This window comes from Hemiscyllium ocellatum, chromosome 29, assembly GCF_020745735.1.
Source record: "Hemiscyllium ocellatum isolate sHemOce1 chromosome 29, sHemOce1.pat.X.cur, whole genome shotgun sequence".
NCBI lineage: Eukaryota > Metazoa > Chordata > Chondrichthyes > Orectolobiformes > Hemiscylliidae > Hemiscyllium > Hemiscyllium ocellatum.
The window spans coordinates 50,696,379-50,711,474 of record NC_083429.1 but is presented as its reverse complement, the minus strand read 5'-3'; the positions used below and the strand labels follow the sequence as shown (position 1 = coordinate 50,711,474).

The following is a 15,096-nucleotide window of genomic DNA, read 5'->3' as shown; positions in this document are numbered from 1 at the left end:
AAGTTCTTTCTATACTGTCCACATCAAACATTCCCAGGACAGGGACAGCCAGGGTTAGATACAGAGTAAAGTTGTTTCTACACGGTTCCCATCAAACACTCTCAAGACAGGGACAGCATGGTAAAGCTCCCTCCACCTCTAGCCAATGGTAATAATGGAGCATCGACATGAACATATCTTGCATACAGGACTTTCATACAATGCGGAAATAAATCAAATACTTTGAATGAATGAATTTGATTTAATCCAAGATAAACATCATTGGGACAGTTTTTGTCCTTTTATCTTCTGTCCCTCGCTGCTCTTACCTTCAGTGAGATCTCTGTCCTTCATGTACAACATCCACAGCATTTCGTCGGTGGATGCTCCAGATTTCTGCTTTGTTTTCTGAGGAAGAAATGTTTCTAACATCACCCCCAAATAAACCAGCTTTAGCTTTAAGGCAGTGCTTGTTTCCAGGGGGTTAGTCGGTTAACTCAGTTAGCTGGATGGCTGGTTGGTGATACAGAGTGATACCAACAATGTGGGTTTCATTCCCATCACTGAGTGAGCTCACCTTCTGAAGCTATTCCCTCGCCTGAGGGCTGGTGACCATCAGGAGAAACCACCACCAGTCCTCTCTCTCTCTCTCTCTCTCTCTCTCTAAAAAAACAGCAATCCTGTAGACAGTCCTGACTTTATCTTTAGTACTCCTTTGTTCTGTGCTCCCCACGGCAGAGGAAACAGTCAGCCATGTACATAAGCAAACGATCAGACACAGTGAAACTGTGTTGGATTAAATCAAATTCATTCATTCAAAGTATTTGATTTATTTCTGCATTGTATGAAAGTCCTGTATGCAAAATAAGCTCATGTCGATGCTCCATTACTACCATTGGCTAGAGGTGGAGGGAGCTTTATCATGCATCCAACCCCATGCTGTCCCTGTCTTGGGAGCGTTTTGCTGTCCCTGTCTTGGGACATGTTCTGATGCATTTTGATTGCAGCCGAGTCCTGCCCTCTCAGGGCAGGCTCAGTGTGTGTCCCCTTTACTCAACTCCAACCCTCTCCATTCCTTCTATGCCATTACCTGGCCTTCTGATTGAAGCTACAACGACATTTCCGACCTGCAAGGAAGGACAGAATTATGAGATTGTAGGATCAAGGTGAGGGATTATGTGTCACACAGAATTACAACCGGATTAGTGTGAGCATCATTGGATCCTACTCACTCAAGATCAGCAGGATCCCAAGAGTAAAGAGTATGACAGCAAAGACCAGGCCTCCAATCCGCAGAGTCTCATAATCTGTAAACACAACAACAACTGGCTCAACGCTATAACAATCCAGGTGAGTGCCCATTAAATGACGGGAGGGGGAAGCGGTTTGGGGGAGAGGGGTTAAGGCTCTGTGAGGGGTTGCAGGGATTTTGGGAGAGACAGGGTGAGGGGAGAAGGGGATGTGGGAGAGAGGCTGTGATGGGGAAGGGATGTCGAGGGGAAGGGAGTGGCAGGTATAGCAAGAGGGTGAGGGAGAAGAGGGAGGGAGCGGAGGGGAGAGAGGGCATGCAGGGGTGAGGCATTGTGGGGTGGGAGATGCAGTAAAGTGGGGGGGGGGTCAAAAAGGGTGGCGCTGGATAAGCCCAGCTGGTCAGGCAGCGTCCGAGGAGCGGGAGAGTCGACGTTTTGGCCATAAGCTCTTCATCAGGAAAGGGAGTGTTGCAGGTGGAGAAGAGCTGTGGGGAAATATATGTGACTGTGGGTGTAGAATGATGCAGTGAAAAAGGAGACCATTCTGCCCACTGTGTCTGTGCAATCTTATTAATTAGTTCAGATATTCAATTAGTCCCATGGCCCTACCAAACAAAACCCCTTTTTGTCTATTTCCCTTTAAATAATGAATCTCAGTGCTGTCCAGATCAGAACAACTCGACAGCGTGAGCGCACCCAGGAGGTACAAAAACAATAAGGCATCTTCCCAACACCATCAGGGTAACTTCACTTTCCTACAGGATGCTAAAACTCAACATAAAATGGGAAGGTGTTAAATCTGTGGAATTAGCTTAAAATGAGGATCAATCTGGGAGTTACAGTCAGAATTCCCATCCTTGATCACAAAGTTGGTGCTTTCCAATCCAGAGGCAGACAGGGAGATTACAAATGCAGTCATCCCAAACATCCAACATTTTCAATATTCAGTAATTGCTGGGTTGGAAAATTGCTAATTGTGTTCCATTATTTAAGACGGAAGGGGGAAAGCAAATAACTAAGGGTCAATTATTTTAAAATTGATTAAGAAGAAGTTATGGAAATCTTCCAGAGGAACCAGTCGAGTGCAGAAATGCAGGAACAGGACCTGAAAGACAGCGAACCAAACATTCTGGCTAAACAGACTGAGAAATAAATAAACAAGTTACTCACCGTAATAAAACTCATCTTTTTCTTCAGGTGTAGAATGCAAGGAAAAGAATACAAAATGTCAGTTCATGTGTTCAGAGCTGCCAGAATAAACAATCCCGCCAAGGCCAATATATTCTTCTCAAGATGTGGTGCCCAGCACTGCAAATATGGACCAACTCTGAACCCTGTGTTGAGTTTTTAACTAGTTATGAGCTGGTAACAAAATTGTAACAAAATAAAAAGCAAAATCACAAAGGAACCTTAACAAGCCCAAAATTAAAGTAGTATTTGATAGGTTAAGTAAATGGGTAAAATGTTGGCAAATACAGGATAATGTGGGAAAATGTGAAATTGTTCATTTTGGAAGAGAGAACAAAGGAGCAGAATATTATTTAAATGGAGAAAAACTGCAGAAAGCTGCAACACAAAGAGACCAGCAGTCTTTATACATGAAACACAGAAAGCTAGTACCCAGGAGCAGGTAATCAGGAAGGCTAGTGAAATGTTGGCCCTTAGTTCAAAGGAGTAGGAGTTTAAGAGTCAGGAAATCTTCCTGCAGCCATACAAGGTACTGGTGCAGCCATATCTGGAGCACTGCGAGCAGTTTTGGTCCCCTTATATAAGAAAAGATATTATTTCATTGGAAGCAGTTGAGAGAAGGTTCATTAGGATGATCCCTGCCTGGTATGGAGGCATTGGCTTATGAGCAAAGGTTAAACCTGTTGGCACTCTACCCATTGGGGAGGAGAAGAATGGGAGGTGATCTCATTGAAATCTATTGGATCCTGAAAGGGTCAATGCTGAGAGGATGTTTCCCCTCACGGGAATGTCTAGGACCAGGGGCCACAGTCTCAGAATAAATGGGCGCCAATTTAAGACTGAAATGAGGAGGAATTTCTTCTCTCAGAGGCTTGTGAGTCTTTGGCCCCATGGCTCTCTGTGGCAAGGAGTTCCAGAGTCCTTGTTATATTATTGTTCAAGATAGATTGCTGATCAGTAGGGAATCAAGGGTTATGGGGCAAATGCAGGAAAGAGGCCGTGAGGCAGCCGTGATGATATTGAATGGTGGAGCATGCTCGTGGGGCTAAATGGCCTACCCCTGTTTCTATTTCCTCTGGTCTACTTGTCTTCTCATGGTGCTCCAGGGAATGATGATCCACTGCAGTCCAACCCCGTGTCTGTGTGGGTTTCCTCCGGGTGCTCCGGTTTCCTCCCACAGTCCAAAGATGTGCGGGTCAGGTGAATTGGCCATGCTAAATTGCCCGTAGTGTTAGGTAAGGGGTAAATGTAGGGGTATGGGTGGGTTGCGCTTCGGCTGGTTGGTCTGGACTTGTTGGGCCGAAGGGCCTGTTTCCACACTATAAGTAATCTAATCTAATCTAATCTAATCTAAACTGGATCCCGCTCAACACAGCAAGCCCCAAGTGAATCAGTTAACACTGCATGGCCTTTTCAGGGATACCCGGGCTGGGTAAGAGCAGCAGAAAGCTGGACCAACTTGTCTTTCCTCTGCATTGACCTGCTGTGATCTGTCCAGCGACTCTATCCCCCTCTACAGCTGCCTTGCAACATAAAAGCCAACATTCCAAATCCTTCTTGATTATTTTCTGTACCTGCATCTGATAGTTTAATGATCTATGTTCCTCAATTACACCCTCCACTCCTCTCAACCCAGCTCATGTATCTTTGGATTTCTAGCTTTCAGCATTTGGAAAAGCATCCCATTCCTTAACTAGATCTAGTTTGAGTATTGCTGAATAAAATGCATGCTGTGAAAACATTTTTTTCTTGGACTCATCAGGACAATGTCACAAGAATACTGAAATATTATTTCATCATAAATTAATGAACAGGAGATCTCCTTGTTAACAGGCACAGGTCATCGAGTAGACAGGAACATTTCTCTCAACCCCACACCTACACCCCCCACCTCCCCAGCTACGTCCTGCTTGTGGAGGGTTTGAGAGATGTGTGGCACAAGATGTAATCAGTGAAAGTTAACAGAATACTTACCCATATTAGTAGAATTGCCAGCAACTGGAAAAGAAACAGAATTAATCATCAGTTATCATCAATAGAATTGAACATAGATTGTGAGTTTAATTCAACAGAATTTAATTTTAGAAGGAATCCTTGCAGAAACTCAATTAAAAACAGAGATAATCTATGAGCGTTATTCGATATGATAGATACGTACTTAGATTTCAATGAAATTAGGACTGAGTGCATTTTAGAAGAAGCCCATTATTGTGTTACTTGAATTTATTTACTGAAATTATCCAAAGACAGACAAGCAGAGAGACAGGACATCATACCTGTGTGTCATTATGTAAAGAATATCAAAAATGCTTACATAAGGGTCAGCTCATTAGAACTGAGTGGCTATTTCACTGGTGCATGACGCAATTCATTGTAGCAAAACTGAAATGATGTTGAACCAGAGGAAGGGAGAGATATAAAGTGACAGAGATATCACAGAGACAGAGAGACAAACACCTGGAGGTACCATACTCCGAAATGCACCCACAATACTCAAAACTCTTTGTAAAGCCATTTGTTGAGCTGGGTATATTTCCAATGACATAAGCCCAAAACTGATACGTGTGACTCTAGAGATACAGAGTAGCCAAAAGAAGAGAGTAGGAGACAGAAAAATAGAGAAAGAGGAATGTGAAGACATACAGAGAAACAGATAAGCAGAGGGTTGGATTCAAATGTGACAATGTGTCACAGTTAAACTAATCTGATCCAGTGTTACAAGTTCAGAATTCATATTGTGTTGGACAATGTAGATTCACATTTATTCACCTAACGGATGGTATTCTCAAATCAACCCCAGACTGATATACCTTGAACCCCTCTCTCTAACACTCTAATAATGCCCTCCCTTTGAAGCTCTGCTATCTCCCTCCCTCCAACACTCTGCTATCTCCCTCCCTCCAACACTCTGCTACCTCCCTCCCTCTAACGCTCTATCTCCCTCTAATGCTCTATCTCCCCCCCCCCAAGCTCTGCTATCTCCCTCCCTCCAATGCTCTATCTCCCTTCCTCTAATGCTCTATCTCCCTCCCTCCAATGCTCTATCTCCCTTCCTCTAATGCTCTATCTCCCTCCCTCCAATGCTCTATCTCCCTCCCTCTAATGCTCTATCTCCCTCCCTCTAATGCTCTATCTCCCTCCCTCTAATGCTCTATCTCCCTTCCTCTAATGCTCTATCTCCCTCCCTCTAATGCTCTATCTCCCTCCCTCTAATGCTCTATCTCCCTTCCTCTAATGCTCTATCTCCCTCCCTCCAATGCTCTATCTCCCTTCCTCTAATGCTCTATCTCCCTCCCTCTAATGCTCTATCTCCCTCCCTCTAATGCTCTATCTCCCTCCCTCTAATGCTCTATCTCTCGGTGTTTGGGAGCCCACAGTCTGATTCGAGATGTGACAGCCATGTTAGTAAATGCCAATGTTATGAAATGAAACCTGGACAGTAATTATTGAGATGTTGTGCAGGCGAAGGGAGCTGTGTAAATGTTCATGTGCTCAGAGACCACCTGCTTGGAAATTTCTTTGTGCAAATAGAAACCTGAACTGGTGGGGCATGTGCTGAGTCCTCACAACAATGACGAATTAAAGCAGAGACCATGCACTTACCGGAAGTTCTCACTTACCAGCCAGATGAACAAGTCCGCAGCACAGAACCAGCATGCACGCTTCCATGGTGTCTAAAAAATAAATAAAATATTGGCATTTTAAAATTAAAGCATCTCCAGAACAGGTGAATTATCCTTGACTGAGTTATAGGCCGAGCCTGCAGCATTTTGGTAGTTTTTGGATGATTCAACGGGTCTCACGAAAGCAAATTCTGAGGGTTGTAGCTCTTTGCAACTCTCAACCCCACAGCACAATGGAGGCAGAGTCTTTGTGGTGGGTGAATTCTAGACTACGAAAGGAATCAATAGTTAAGGGGTGGATGCCAACATGGAGTGGGGAGGCAACAATTAGATCAGATATGACCTTACTGGATGGCAGAGGAGACTCAAGGGGCTGAATGGCTACTGCTATCCCTAATTCTCACATGGAAGTGATTTGAATTAACGCAAGACTCATTCACAGGATGTAGGAGTCACTAGCTAGGTCAGCATTTATTGCTCATCACTGACTGCACAAATAAAGATAATCTATGAGCATTATTCTATAACAGATGAATACTTCTGTGGGTCTGGGGTTACATAAACCAAACCAAGTCTACATCAGGGCATCAGAGAACCAGATGGGTTTTTCCAACAATGCTCATCATTAGACTTTAGACTTTTACTGAATCCAAATACTACCATCTTCCATGGGAGATTTGAAATCAGGTTTCTGGGTCCAACAATAATACCACTAGACCATTGCCACCCCTCACCGTGGGTCCACATTTGGCGATAGTTAGCAGATGGGTTTGAAATGCCTCATCCCATACAAATTCCAATTTAAGTTGCTAATGCTCCCGAGATTAAAGATTATTATTCAGCACCTGCTAGATGCAAAATCGGGAGAATAACCTGAAACAGGTGTTTAAAAATAATTTACAGGTATTTAAAAAAATTTACAGGTATTTAAAATTTGTGATAAGGAAATGTAAATGATATGATGAGATGTACCATCATGTAATAGGTAGGGTCAAAGACTTGAGGGGAAATGTAACATAAAGGGTTAATACCTTCTGATAATAATGTAAAACAATTATACACACCGGGTAAAGTGTACTAAATGCCTCTGTAGAACTCAAAACCCCAGCTTCTGACGGACTTAATCTGAAGGTTTTAGTAGAAGTGGCTGCTGAAATAAAGTACGCATTGGTTTCAATTTTCTAAAATCTCTCTTTATTCCCATCAGGTTGGAAAATAATATTTGTGACCCCTCTGATTGTGAAAGGAGAATGTCAGTAATCAGGAAACGACACGGCAGTTAGCTTAACGTTTGTTATGGGTAAAATACTTAATCGTATATGAAAGGAGGGAATATTGAGGCACTTAGAAAATTAAAATTCAGTCAGGCAGAGTTAAAATGGTTTTGTGAAAGGAAAATCAAATTTCACTAACATATTGTAGATTTTTTTGACGAAGGATATGTCCCGTACTCAGATTTCCAGAAGGTGTTTGACAAAGTGTTATGCCAGAGGTCATGATGCAAAGCAAGAACTCATGGTGTGTGGTGCAATATAGAATCATAGAATCCCTGCAGTGTGGAAACAGATCATTTGGTCCATTGAACCCACACAGACCAGTCCAGTTTGTGGAATGGGAGGCTGTTTTCCCTGGAGTGTCGGAAGATGAAGGGTTAGCTTATCGAGGTTTATAAAATTATGAGTGACATGGATAGGGTAAATAGGCAAAGTCTCTTCCCTGGGTTGGAGGAGTCCAGAACTCAAGGGCATAGGTTTAGGGTGAGAAATGAAAGGTACAAAAGAGACCTAAAAAGCAACTTTTTCATGCAGTGGGTGGTATGTGTGTGGAATGAGCTGCGAGAGGAAGTGTGGTGGCTGGTACAATTTCAAAGGTATCTGGATGGGTGTATGAATAAGAAGGGTTTAGAGGGACATGACCGGGTACTGGCAGATGGGACTAGATTGGGTTGGGATTTCTGGTCGGCATGGACGAGTTGGACCGAAGGGTCAGTTTCCATGTTGTACTTACCTACGACTCTATGAGCTATGTGCATCCTACAATTAATAACTATAAGGGTTTGTATCAATAAACGAGACTGCCTTCTACAGTGGATGGTTGAGAATATTTCGCAAAGTCCACTCCAGGTCACCATTTATCTAGATGGCATGCTAATCACAGGGAAGACCGATATGGAGCACATAGTCCTTAGACATTTCTCCCAGGCAGGTGTATGTCTTAGAAGGGAAAAATATGTGTGTTCAGGCATCCCAAGTGACCTACATGGGATACATGTACCCTTTGAAGTTAAAGTGAAGGTGATCAAAGGTACCCCAACTCTCACATCAAGTGGGTACACACTGGCAGATACACATCCAATGGTACCGCCACTGGAAATGTTTGTAATGGTTTTAAATTTTCTGGACACACTTCCAGTCACAGCTGATAATATCAGACTTTGGACGCAGAAAGATCTAGTCCTGGCAAAACTGAAACAGCTGGTCGTGATGGGGAAACTAAAGGGCCATCACAACCAGAATTGAAACCTTCTAAACCTTGAGAGACCAGACCACAGGAAAGCATGGCATATTATTATGGGGAGTGAGAGTGATTGTCCTGAGCAAAGGACCCTGCCAGATACTGGCTGAACCCCACCAGCGTCTTCCAGGGGTTTCCAAAATGAAGATGTTCGCGAGATGTTATGTCTGGTGGCCCAGATATGATGCAGACATAGCTACATAGATGGGGCAGTGCCCAGAGTGCCAACAAGGACAAAAATTACCACCAGCAGCTCTGGGAGTGGGCTGGGTCAATCCAGGACTTGGTTCCATTGACTATGCAGGTCATTTCATGGGCTCGACGCTCTTAATCATTCTTTATCAATCACTCAAAGTGGTTGGATGTGGATAGAGTTCATTCGTCACACACAGGGATGATGTTAGAAAAACTACATGCATCTTCTCCAATGCATGGCCTCCCAGAGGTGTTGGTCACTGATGTTGGGCCATGGTTTATCACCGGGGAATTTGAGTATTTCCTAAAGTCAAATGGCATTTGACATGTAATGGCAAATCCATACCATCCATCATCCAATGGTCTGGCAGAAAGAGCAGTCCAAAGTTTGTGAGAAGATTTGTAGCTCGGGTACTCGTTGTTGTGGTTCTGTTTGCCGAGCTAGGAATTTGTGTTGCAAACGTTTCATCCCCTGTCTAGGTGACATCCTCAGTGCTTGGGAGCCTCATATGAAGCGCTTCTGTGATGTTTCCTCCAGCATTTATAGTAGTTTCTCTCTGCCACTTCCGGTTGTCAGTTCCAGCTGTTCGATGCAGCGGCAGAGACAAACCACTATAAATGCCGGAGGAAACATCACAGAAGCGCTTCACTGGAGGCTCCCAAGCACTGAGGATGTCACCTAGACAGGGGATGAAACATTTGCAACACAAATTCCCAGCTCGGCGAACAGAACCACAACAAAGAGGAGCCCAAACTTTGAAGGTAAGCTTAAAGAAATAGCCTACAGCTTCACTTGATACCAAACTGCCCCAGTTCCTGTTTGATTACAGGACCACCCCTCACACAACCACAAGGATAGCTCCAGCAGAGGGGCTAATGGGGAGGAGTCTCCACAGCAGGTTAAACCTGATTTTCCCAGACCTGGGGTGGGGAGGGCGAAATGCCATCAGGAATACCAATGCTGGACACCAGACTCCGCTAAGCGAGAGAGACAGTTTACTACAGGGGACCAAGTGAGTGTAAGAACCACGGGAATAGCCCTGTATGGGTAAGAGGCATGGTCAACACAAGGTCAGGTTCAGTGACATATAAAGTTCGGGTTGGTGTGCTGGTTCTGAACAAGCACATGAACCATATGAAAGCTGCAAACTCACAAACAGTGCACGAGCAAAACATGCCCAACTCCTCAGAACAGTCAGAAAGACTCAGGAACCCAAGGGTCCTCCCCTCCGTCTAGCCCTGAAAAGACCTCAGAACCTGAGATGGATACAGCGGATCTCACTGCATCAAAGAAGACAGTAAATTTATCCCGAGATGCTCTGTACGTAACATGTAAACTCCTTTGCTTTACACGCTGCCCATATCTGACAGAGGGTTGGAGGAACCTGACCCAGTACTAGAACACCTCAAGAGATGCTACTAGAAGAAGAGCCAGCCTGTGTCCCCAGGCTCGGGGAGGGAAGGACATAGTGATTATAATAAGGTCAGCCAAGTGGACCTCACAGAATATGAGTTCCCTGATTGGGGCTGTTAACCTGGTGTAATCAGGGAGCCCTGGCTGACAGATGTGAACGAGAGTGTCAGAGGTTCGGTTCACTCAGAGCTGGCGCTACAGGAGCTGGATCAGTGTCAATAAATGGTGATTTGGTGATGAGATACTGGCCCCTGTGGAGTTATTTCAGACGGGATCACTGTAATAAGTCAAATAAACACACACATCAGTGTAATTTCCTATATTGTGCTTTCTCTTATTACTTAGCAAAATATAGCTTTCTAGAATGTTCTGGGCACTTTTTTTTCCATTTGCAAAAGGACATTTCAAATTACAGAGAAGCAGCATCAAACACACAGCAGGAAATTACAATGAGAATCCATTTGTGTGTATGAAAAGGCTGATTAGGCTGTGAGACCCTCATGTCTTCACTTGACTGCATTTGAAGGACTGAATTATAACGCTGTGATTTTTGTGTGATGGAACAGGCTCCTCAGCATATTCCAAAGACACCATCAATTTCTTTTTCGCAAGAAAAATGATTTGGCTGTCTGCCCAGTTTTAATTCAATGATAAAGCTGCTTCAGTTCAGTGCCCCCATTATAGTCAGTCCTCGTCTGTGGCACGTTAATAGAGCAACCATCCCTCCAGGAGGACCTAGCCTCTTCAAGTAATGGAAATTGATCTCCTGGACACTGCTACAAGCAACATTTGGGAGGAAAATTCAAAGCAACATTAATCAAGTAAAGTTCTTCTTTAAAAATGTCTCTCTCTCGGCATTAAAAACACTGCAGTCAGGGGGAAATAATGATGCTGAATGGACCTCTCAAATTTCAAATCTAATGTTGATTTTGCTTTTGTACACCTTCTGTGCAGCCATAACACTGTATGTCTCACTTTGTTCAATCATCCTATGATCTGTATGTCTTTGTATCTGCTTGTATTGTTCACAAAACAGACCTTTTCACTGTACTTAGGTACATGTAACAATAATAAATCAAATCAAAAACTGGAAGGCATAAAATGATCCCATCCAAATCACCTTGAGCAGTCTAGAGCCATGAGGATGGATGTACTGAACAACCCTTGTGGAGGCAGTGAGATTGTAGATGGGTGGATGCGAGAATGAAGGTCAGAAACCAACCAGAAACAGCAAATCCCAGTTTTTCATCTTCGATTGACCCTTAACAATCCTTAATATTAAAAGACTAACATCTGATACTGGAATCCTGCAAGGGGTCATCTCCCTCCACCGCCATCGTGGCTGTGTAGCCAGTTAAACAGTGGAGTTTGCAATTGACTGTCCCATGGGCAGCTGTGCCTGGACCTCAAACTCTGAAACACCTTCCTTAAACCTCTCCATACCTTGCCATATTTAAGACACATGCTAAAACCTACCTCCAAAATCAAAGTTTTGGTCATCTGTTCTCATATTTCATGTGGTTCATGTGGTAAGCTGTCGTCAGATTTGAATGCTCCTGTTCAGACATTGTATTGAAAGTGATCGTGTGAAGTGAGACAGGTCTAGAGAGTGCTGCGGCAACTCAATATCTGTGGAGGGAGAACCAGAGCTATGGGTTTGAGTCCAGTCTGAATCTTCTCCAGAACTGTGAAGGTTCAAAACATTAACTCTGCTTTTCTCTCTACACAAGCTGCCAGACCTGCTGAGTCTCTCCAGTATCTGCAGCAGTCATCTGACATGACAGGTGCTTATGAGTTGACAACAAAGGCCAATATTGAAAAAAAACCGTACGACAACTGAGCCTTGTAGCAGAACTTGCCAATCTCTTAGATTGACCCTTGCCCATCAACACAAGGCCATGACATGAAGCTGCCCCTTTCTCAACAGTCTTGATTTGCTGTGTGCCCATCTGCTTCTGTAGATGGATGGTTGATGTTATTAACATCACAGGTGGCAAAAGAGCAAAAGGAAATTAAATCATTTGGCACCATATTATCACTGAATAAGGAGCAGGAAAAGTCCTTACAGTTCCTCAATTCAATAAATTCATGGCTGATCTGATTGTAGTCTCAATTCCATATTCTCACTTACACCCTAATATCCACAGATACTCTATATAAGACTGGATCCAGCCTCCCTTACAGTGACTGGACATCTCAAAGCAACTAGGATTGTGCTCTAAACCATCGTAGATGTAAAAGGGATCTTTCTGAATGTAACAGCTGGGGACCACACTGTGTGGCAAGGCTTCTGACAAAACAGGTTCAATGCTAAGGCAGAGATCTGAGCCGAACTGCACAAACAAGATGACATCCCTGCCCCCTCCATTACAGCCGAAAATCTGAACATGATGTTTAATGAATATAACTCTGGAAACAATCGTTCTGTGTGACAATGCACATTGCTGCCTGCGTGCTGTGCTTCCTGCTGTTGTGACAGTACAGTCTCTCACAGGAGGATGGTGGAGGACACCAGCTATTGGCAGTAAAAGGACAAAATATAAAACAGAGATCATATCAGGAAATGCTGTTTGTGAAGCCTTAATCCTACACTGTCAGTTCATCAAGAGACAGAGTTGGGTTATTTTGTATTTTATTTAAATCCCATCATCTGAAATCAAAATTCAAGAGACGAATTTCAATTTTGAAATGAAAAATAATCAATGCAAAATAACCCACTCCCCCTCCTCCCCCCCAGAATACCCCATTCTCCCCACTCCCTTCCCACCTAGAATATCCTACTCCTCCTTCTCCCTTACCCTCAAAATACCTTACTCCCCCCTCCCCTCCTCCCCCCCAGAATAACCCACTCACCCCCTTAGAATAACCCACTCTCCTCCCTCTCCCCTCTGCTCAGAATAACCCACTGCCCCCCCTAGAATAACCCACTCCCCCTCTCCCATAACCGCAAAGTACCCCACTCCCCCTCTCCCCTCCCCCCAGAATAACCCACTCACCCCTCCCCCTCCAGAATAACCTACTCACCCCTCCCCTTCCCACAGAATAACCCATTCTCCCCTCTCTTCCAGAATAACCCACTCCCCCCTTCCCTCCACCCAGAATAACTCACTGCCCCCTTCCCCTCCCCCAGAATAACCCACTCCCCCCTCTCCCCTCCTTTCCCAGAATAACTCAGTCTCCCTCCCCCTCACCGAATACCCCCCTCCCCCAGCCCTGACCCCGGCCATAGTAGCACCAACAGTTGAATTTTCAGGTACAAATCAAATTGCTGTTCTCCCAGTTTTGGTATTTCTTGTTGATTTCCAATATGTCAATCACCTGTCACAAACCTAATTTTCACGGTTTGTGTAAAATCTCTGGTGCAGAGCCATCTGGCAGTGGGGCTGGTTAATACACAGTCTTTGTATCCAATCCCAATATTCTCCCTCAACAGCCAGTGCTGTGAGTTATAAATGGAGGCAGTTTGAGACAGAAATACGTAATCCAACATACTCACATAGAAACTCATATTGACAGATACATAGACATACATATTCTCTCTCTCTCACACATTCTCTGACTCAAACACATGGACCCTCACTCTCATGCACGTGCACACAAACACAGAGCCTCTCCTCACACACAGGCACCGTGTACACACACAGACTCTCTCTATCACATACATACAAACACACACAGACACTCTCTCTCACGCACATGCACACACACACACATATACACACACACAGACGCTCTCTCTCACACACATATACACACAGACGCTCTCTCACACACATTAACACACTCTCTCACACACACATACACACACACAGACGCTCTCTCACACATACAGACACACACACAGATGCTCTCTCTCATACAAACACGCATAGACCATCTCGCACACACAAATATATACACACAGGCGCTCTCTCTCACACACACACATACACACAAACACACACACAGACCCTCTCTATCACATACATACACACACAGACCCTCTCTATCACACACATACACAGACACATACAGATGCTCTCTCTCACACACACGGATCTATCTCTCACACACATAAACACACACAGAGATGCTCTCTCTCACACACAGATGCTCTCTCACACATTAACACGGTCTCTCTCACACACCACACAGATGCTTTCACACAGGCATACTTGTGTGCGTGCACACATACACAGATGCTCTCTCACACACAGACACTCTCACGCACACACAGACACAGACACAGACTCTCTTGCATGCACACACACACAGACACTCTCTCACACACAGACACTCTCACACACACACACACTGACATTCTCATGCACATACAGACACACACACACTGACACTCTCACGCACACACAGACACACACACTGACACTCACGCACACACAGACACACACACTGACATTGTCTCTCACACATATAACAAACACAGGCACTCTCTCGTACGTGCACACAGACTTTCTTGTGCACACACGCATACAGACACATTTATCGCATGCGCACACACACAGACACAGACTGTCTCATGTGGACACACACACAGACTCTCTCATGCGCGCACACACAGACATGGACTCTCGAATACAGACACTCTCTCACACACATACACACACAGATAGACACTCTCACGCAAACACAGACACACACACACTGACACTGTCTCTCACACATATACACAAACATACAGACTAAAGGGAATTAGCCTCCACTTGAGAAAAGCAAGCGCTTTGGACTTCATGGTTAGTGGGGGAATAGACTTGCTTTTCAGGGTGCTATCATTAGCTTGACAGACCAAAGGGCCTAACCAGAGGCAGATAGGGAGAAGAAACATTTTGCGAAAGTATTTGTTGTAATCTGGAATGCGCAGTTTGAAAGGGCGATCGGAACAGGTTAATGTGATCTTTCAAATGGGGAGAAGTTTCAGTTACTGAGACAGTCCCAC

The 15,096-nt window shown here is 44.3% G+C and overlaps 1 protein-coding gene across 1 annotated transcript in view; it reads right to left on the bottom strand.

Annotated features, from left to right (window-relative positions):
- The window catches only part of fxyd6 (FXYD domain containing ion transport regulator 6), a 69,564-nt gene that overhangs the window by 38,430 nt on the left and 16,038 nt on the right, over positions 1-15,096 (bottom strand). The window contains exons 2-6 of the mRNA XM_060847016.1: positions 6,038-6,091; positions 4,392-4,415; positions 2,400-2,420; positions 1,212-1,286; positions 1,070-1,106 (exon numbers count right to left, since the gene is read on the bottom strand). Of these exons, the coding sequence (XP_060702999.1) occupies positions 1,070-1,106; positions 1,212-1,286; positions 2,400-2,420; positions 4,392-4,415; positions 6,038-6,086 (206 nt within the window). The 5' untranslated portion in view covers positions 6,087-6,091. The remainder of the gene's footprint in view (positions 1-1,069; positions 1,107-1,211; positions 1,287-2,399; positions 2,421-4,391; positions 4,416-6,037; positions 6,092-15,096) is intronic.